Source organism: Saccostrea cucullata, unplaced genomic scaffold, assembly GCF_032062105.1.
Source record: "Saccostrea cucullata isolate Sc308-1 unplaced genomic scaffold, CSIRO_AGI_Scuc_v1 ctg4762, whole genome shotgun sequence".
Lineage (NCBI taxonomy): Eukaryota > Metazoa > Mollusca > Bivalvia > Ostreida > Ostreidae > Saccostrea > Saccostrea cuccullata.
This window is the reverse complement of record NW_026930744.1, coordinates 24,081-31,141: the sequence shown is the minus strand read 5'-3', so window position 1 is coordinate 31,141 and position 7,061 is coordinate 24,081. Positions and strand designations below refer to the sequence as shown.

Below are 7,061 nucleotides of genomic sequence, written 5' to 3'. Positions count from 1 at the left end.
AGACAAACTAAACACATGTACCTTTGTACTAGGGATTCTTAACCTCTAATTTTTAATCAGCTCGCCCCATGTGCCGTTGCACATGCATACAGTGTGTACTTGTACATATGTACATGTGGAGGAGTTTAATTCTTGGACGATCTACAAACGTCTATGTAACAATATTAGAGTATGTCAATTGAATATGGCTAAATATAGATCCTATTCATTCTTATGTACATGAGCAGCCTTGGTAAAATTTAATGTATTTCATGTAGCACCTAAGCGGGCCCGTTCTACATTGCCGCCATTGTTGTAAACATGCCATGTGCTTACCTACTTGAATAAACACTATTACACTCCACATAAAGACTTATACGAGTATTGATACATGGTGTCAGAAGTAAAGTGAGTACCGAACTTCGTTTTAATTAACGTGATTGTGTGTTAATTCACAGTGAATAGTTTTGGGAGTGCAAACGTGCTGGGTCGAATTTCCTCGACAAGTATACGTCCATGTGACACGTGAGTGCAAATTATACGAGTTGCAGCGAATGAGTAGTGAACCCAGTGACTTTACTGAATATATCAGATATCTTTATGGAATGGAGGATCAAGTAGCAGCACCGGCATCGATTATGCAGAGCCACATACCGCTCCCGCCAAAGTTGGAGTTGGCGGGTAACGTTGCACAACACTGGAAATCCTGGAAACAGCTGTGGGACTCGTATGTCATAGTGACGGGACTTTCAGAGAAAACCAATGCCTACCAGGTTGCGACTTTTGTTACATGTATTGGCCCTGAAGGCCTCGAGGTCTACAACGGACTACCATTTAAAGACGAAAATGAAAAGAATGACCCAGCAACCATATTGAAACTCATGGAGGAGTACTGTGTAGGGAAAACAAACACGATATATGAGAGATATGTTTTCAACAACAAGCATCAAGAAACGGGAGAGACAATCGATTCCTACGTCACAAAGTTGAGAAAGCTCTCACTGACCTGTGAGTTTGGTCAGTAAGCCGACCAGATGATTCGTGACAGAATAGTGTGTGGAATCAAGGACCACGCTATAAGAAAAAAACTTTTGCAAGAATCTGGACTGTCACTTTAGACATTTGTGGACATTTGTAGAGCAGCAGAGAAAACCGCCGCACAAGTTAAGACCATGAATCCTCAGGAGAAAATTCACACATTGAAAAAATCAACCAAACACAGAAACGGTGTGAAGCAGAAGGATCATAAAGGAAGAGGAACACACCATAAACCACAGAGTACAAGGACCCATACATGTTGTTACTGTGGTCAGCAGCACTCCAGAGATAAACAATCATGTCCAGCATGGGGCAAAACCTGTGGGAAGAAAAACCATTTTAAGGCAGTGTGCCGACAGCGAGATAAGAGAGTGAACTTCCTGGATAAGTATGAGCAATGTTATTCCGATGAGGAAATCCTTACAGTAGAACAGATCTTCGCTACCAGCGCTTTGGAACATCCGAGAAAACTGTTTGCTCAAATGAACATTAATTCTCAGCCGAAACCTGTAAAATTCCAAATTGACTGTGGGGCCACCTGTAATGTTATTACAGATGACCTTGTACCGAAAAATGTGAAGATACAGAAGGGTCATCACACATTGAAATTTTACAATGGACAGCAAATGAAGACTTCTGGCAGTTGTAATTTGACCCTCACTAATCCAAGAAACGGGGAAACATTCAAAGAGAACTTTGTTGTGGTGAACAGTGGTTTACACCCTATTTTGGGCTCAAGCACAAGTCAGCAAATGAACTTGATATCAGTACAACTTGACAATATTATGACTATAGAGTTTCCCAGCACAAACAATCACCTTGATATGGACACCATAACGAAGAATTATGGAGACATCTTTACAGGAAATGGATGCTTTAAGGGACCTGTGCATCTAGAAATAGACGAGACTGTCCCACCTGTGAAACTTCCTTTACGCCGTGTCCCAGTTGCAATCAAGCCACTTTTGCAACAAGAACTGAAAAGACTAGAAGGATTACAAGTCATTCAAGCTGTCAATAAGCCTACAGACTGGGTATCTAGCCTACTAGCATTCAAGAAGGCGAATGGAAAGTTACGCATCTGCATTGACCCGAAACCCTTGAATAAGGCGCTCCGTCGAAGTCATTACCCTCTTCCTGTGATCGAAGACGTTTTACCTGATGTATCCAAGCCTCGCGTTTTCACGGTGTGCGACGTAAAGAATGGCTTCTGGCATGTGGAGCTCGACGAGCAGTCCAGCTACCTTACCACCTTTGAAACTCCATTTGGACGCTATCGCTGGCGCCGCCTACCCTTTGGCATCTCCCCAGCGCCTGAGATTTTCCAGCATCGTTTGGAACTAGCCATACAAAACTTACCTGGAGTCAAAGCTGTTGCTGATGATATCCTTATCTATGGAGAAGGAGACAGTGATGCAGAAGCAGTACGCGATCACGACCAGAAACTGATCAGCCTTTTGAACCGTTGCCGCGAGCAGGGAATCAAGTTGAACAAAGACAAGTTTAAACTGCGATTAAAGGAAATGCCATATATTGGACATGTTCTGACCCCCAGTGGACTCAAGCCTGACCCTCGCAAAGTACAGGCTATTATCAGGTTATGGGAAAGCTTCATCAATCACATATTGGAGCTGAAGGATGCCTTCGTAGGGCTCGAGAGTGTGTGTACTGGCCGAACATGAACTCCGAGATCAAAGATCTTGTATCAAAGTGTGAAACGTGCCGAACTTATGAGCCATCACAGCAAAAAGAAACTCTCATCTCGCATGAGATTCCAAACCGCCCATGGTCTGTTGTAGGAGTAGATCTCTTCCAATCACCTGTAAGTGATGACCAATACCTCATCTCAGTAGACTACTACAGCAATTTCTTCGAAATTGACAGGCTGGAGTCTACCACCTCAGCTACTGTCATCAGCAAGTTAAAACAGCATTTTGCTAGACACGGAATTCCAGACAAAGTGATTAGTCATAATGGTCCCCAATTTACCTCCCAGCAATTTGAAAACTTCAAAGTCAAGTGGGAATTCGACCATAAAACATCCAGTCCGGCATATCCTAAGTCGAATGGAAAAGCGGAAAATGCCGTAAAATCCGCAAAGCAGCTTATGAGAAAAGCAAAGCACAGTGGACAAGACCCGTGGCTTGCGGTACTTGACTTCGGAAATACGCCAACACAAGGAATTGGAGAAAGTCCAAGCCAGCGTTTAATGAACCGTAGAACAAAAACATTGATGCCGCAGAAGGAAACATTGCTATCACCATGTGGTAAAAAAGATAACATCAAGAAAATGAGGAAGGAAAAGGACAGACAAGCTAGCTATTACAACCGCACAGCAAAAGATTTGCAAGAGTTACATCATGGTGACACAGTGCGCATGAAGCCAACACAACTGAGGGAAAAGGAGTGGAAGAAAGGAACAATCGTCGGCAAAGAGGGAATCAGATCGTACAATGTACAAACACAAGACGGTACCTATAGGAGAAACCCCTCTCATCTGAAGGCCACGTGCGAGAAACCAAACGACTTTAGCGTTATTCCTGACTACGCAACTCCGAACGAACAGTCAGGTGATAATTCCAGACAAACTGCGCCGAGTGGGAACTGCCCGAGACCTAGTTCCGAAACCAATGAAAGTGATCGATCCCTACCGGACAAACCGTTAGTCTTTTGAATCGGAGATGTGCCACCGAAGCCCGATGAACCGCGAACCACTCGTTCTGGACGCATTGTGAAGACGCCACAATATTTAGAGAAGTATGTGCATTCTGTGTACTATGTGTAATGAACTGTTTCAGTATTATTTTCATAGACTAGTCAGTTTGTAATATTGTTGTGTTCGAAATTGCATCTTTGATCTCATTCTTGATTAAATGTTTAGGTCCCTGATAGGATTTTTGTTTCTTCAAAAAAAAAGGAGATGTAACAATATTAGAGTATGTCAATTGAATATGGCTAAATATAGATCCTATTCATTCTTATGTACATGAGCGGCCTTGGTAAAATTTAATGTATTTCATGTAGCACCTAAGCGGGCCCGTTCTACATTGCCGCCATTGTTGTAAACATGCCATGTGCTTACCTACTTGAATAAACACTATTACACTCCACATAAAGACTTATACGAGTATTGATACAGTCTATATAACATTAAAATAAATGAATAAATAAATCAATTATTAATTAAAATCAGTGCCCACAGATTGAACATATTCAAACCTGTTTTCACCTCTTAGTTACTTTTTAAAAGGGATAAAATTTCTAATTTTCAAGCAAATTTTCAAATATTTCGACGAAAAGAGACCAGGAAACTGAACATTTAACAAGATAAATATAATTGTTTTCGAGAAAAAAAGGCCTTCACAAACAAAATGTTGTCCAAACTCGACCAGTTGACCTAGTGAAAACGGAACAAATCCAACTTTTCTAACCTGCAAATCCCGATTTTTTTCCATCCATTAAGAACTTTTTTTCTTATTATTGAAAAAAAAGATCACCGATCTCCCTACATAATTGTTGTGGGTTAGGTTGTGAAACACAATAATCCTATCGGCCACAAACTTAAAAAAAACATATTTTTAGCATATAGGTTACAGTAAAGGTCACAAGGTCATTGATGTTGTCATTTAAAAGAACTTGATTAGTGAAGTATGCATACCAAATATAAAAGTTTCTATCTCTCATGGTTCCAAACAAGCTACATTTAGCATATAGGACACAGTCAAGGTGACAAGATCATTGTCCTTGGTGTCATGTGAAAGGGCTTCATTAGTGAAGTATAAAAAAGAGCCAAAAATCAAGTCTCTATCTTTCTTCGTTCAAAAGTTATGGCAAAGATTTAAAAGTTTGCCGACAAAAAGGTATATTTTGCGTATACATTGTAGGTCACAGTCAAGGTCAAGGTAATTCTACATGTTGTCATTCAAAAAAGCTTAATCAGTGGTGTATGCATGCCAAACATAAAGTCTCATCCATTCATGGTTCATAATTTATGGCGAAGGTTAAAGTTTGCAGACAGACAAACAGATAAACAGACAGACAGACATGACGAAAACAATATATGCATAGGATCGTTTTAGCGGGCGCATAAAAACTTTAATCTTGGCCATAACTTTTGAACACGAAGGGCTAGTAATATCACACTTCACTTATGTTATCCTTGTGAAAAGACCCTTCAGTGGATACCATGAAATTTGACCTTTGACATTGGAGTTTGAATACTTTTAAAAAGTGAACCTTGAACATTTCTTTTAAAGGGTTAGATCTAGTGCTTTCATACTTTACATATTTAATCCTTGTGACAAGACCTTTCATATGATAGCAAGACCTTTGACTTTGAAGTTTGACCTACTTTTTAAAATTATCAACATTCCTAATAACTTCTGAACGGTTAAAACTAGGGTTTCCATACTTTACATATGTATTTTTTGTGGCAAGACCTTTCATTGGATATCAATGATCTTGACCAAGAGGATTTACCTACTTATGAAAAACGTTAACTTTGGCCTACTTTCATATTTCACAACTGTATTTTTAGTGAGACTATCCTACTTTTGGTACCAATATATTAAATTTGCATTTAAGAAAAGTTTAATCTTTGCATGTTGCCATACAAGTAAATGTTTCTTTAAAATTAGGTCAAACTCCAAGGTCAGGGTCCAAGGGTCAAACATTCTTGTTATCAAATGAAAGGTCTTGTCACAAGGATTAAATACATGAAGTATGAAAGCACTCACCCTAACCCTTTAAACGTAATGTTTAAGGTTTGCTTTTTTTTAAAGTAGGTCGAACTTTAAGGTCAAGGTCAAAGGGTCAACATGCTGGTATTCAATGAAGGGACTTTTCATTAGGATTACATACATGAAGTATGAAAGCCCTATCTCTTACTGTTTAAGTTATGGCCAAGGTTAAAGTTTTTTCACAGGTACAAAAATCTACAAGGTCAAGGTTAAAAGGTCAAGTTTGTTGGTATCCAATAAAAGGTCTTGCAACAAATAATACATATGTGAAGTATAAATTTCCTGGTATCTACTGTTCGAAAGGTATGGCCAAAATGAAAGTTGAAAATTTTCATGTAAAAGTGGGACAAACTCCAAGTTCAAGGTCAAAAGGTTAAATTTGGTTGTACCCAAAGAAAAGTCTTATCAGAAGGATTACACATGTGAAATATGAAAGTAAAGGCTCCACTAAATCAAAAGTTATGGGCAAGGTTAAAGTTTTTGCGGAAAAAACAGACAAACAGAGAGACAGACAGACAGAGAAACAGACAGACAGTCGGACGGACAGGACAAAAACTATATACCCCCGAAACTTCGTTTACGGGGGCATAAAAAAATCAATTAAAGACTTTTAGCCAGTAAAAACATTGTAATTCTATTTTGTTAATCTTTCAATGCATCTTTCCGACGCAGGGTTTATTGATGTTTAAATTACAGCTGTATTTAAATTTTCATTTAAAAAAAACGTTTTTTCCTCAGAGACGTTAATGCAATCTTTGTTAATTAGCAACTGTTTGATTAATGAAAATTTTGAAAATTTCTCGTGGGCAATCCTTTTCCACTATAAAATGCTTTGATAAAATATCAGAGTATTTTGTACTTGACGGATATTTAAGGGTACGCATCTAAGATAAGGCTGCCCGTAAAATATCAAACTATTCAAACTGTACTTACTTCTCTGAACTACCTAGATATGACGTCATAATAGAATGTGACGTCAAGTTAATGATACTTGAGCTGAATTGACTGGGAAAGTGTCATAAATTTTACATGGCATGTAGATTTATTTTGGAGACCTGTTGTTTAATTCAAGTGTAACAACTTTTTTTTTTTAAGCTCGAGTGTGCTATTATGATGCTGGACATTTGAAATTTAAATATTCTATTCTTTTTGCTTGTCCGATATGCACACATTCAAACAATAGCAAAAAATAATGTGTGAAACGCTCCCCTGACATGTACGTAGACAGAGTTAGAATCTATGAATTGTTTTTATATTGGACTGGCACAAGTGATAAACAAGGACAAATTAAATATATTCTGAGTG

General features: G+C 38.6%; 2 protein-coding genes across 2 annotated transcripts; both read left to right on the top strand.

The window, feature by feature from the left end:
• The first annotated feature begins 533 nt into the window (after positions 1 to 533).
• LOC134229913 (uncharacterized protein K02A2.6-like) lies at positions 534 to 2,699 on the top strand. Its single transcript, XM_062711696.1, has 2 exons — positions 534 to 1,000; positions 1,118 to 2,699. The coding sequence occupies exons 1-2, from the start codon at positions 534 to 536 to the stop codon at positions 2,697 to 2,699; spliced, it is 2,049 nt and encodes a 682-aa protein (XP_062567680.1).
• LOC134229912 (uncharacterized protein K02A2.6-like) lies at positions 2,696 to 3,691 on the top strand. Its single transcript, XM_062711695.1, has one exon. The coding sequence runs from the start codon at positions 2,696 to 2,698 to the stop codon at positions 3,689 to 3,691; it is 996 nt and encodes a 331-aa protein (XP_062567679.1).
• Positions 3,692 to 7,061: the final 3,370 nt, after the last annotated feature.

Excerpts from the sequence above, each read along its gene's own strand:
- LOC134229913 (XM_062711696.1), top strand. The coding sequence starts at position 534 with ATGAGTAGTGAACCCAGTGACTTTACTGAATATATCAGATATCTTTAT. Across the intron at positions 1,001-1,117 it reads CTGACCTGTGAGTTTGGTCA|AGCAGCAGAGAAAACCGCCG; the intron begins GTAAGCCGACCA and ends GGACATTTGTAG.
- LOC134229912 (XM_062711695.1), top strand. The coding sequence starts at position 2,696 with ATGAACTCCGAGATCAAAGATCTTGTATCAAAGTGTGAAACGTGCCGA.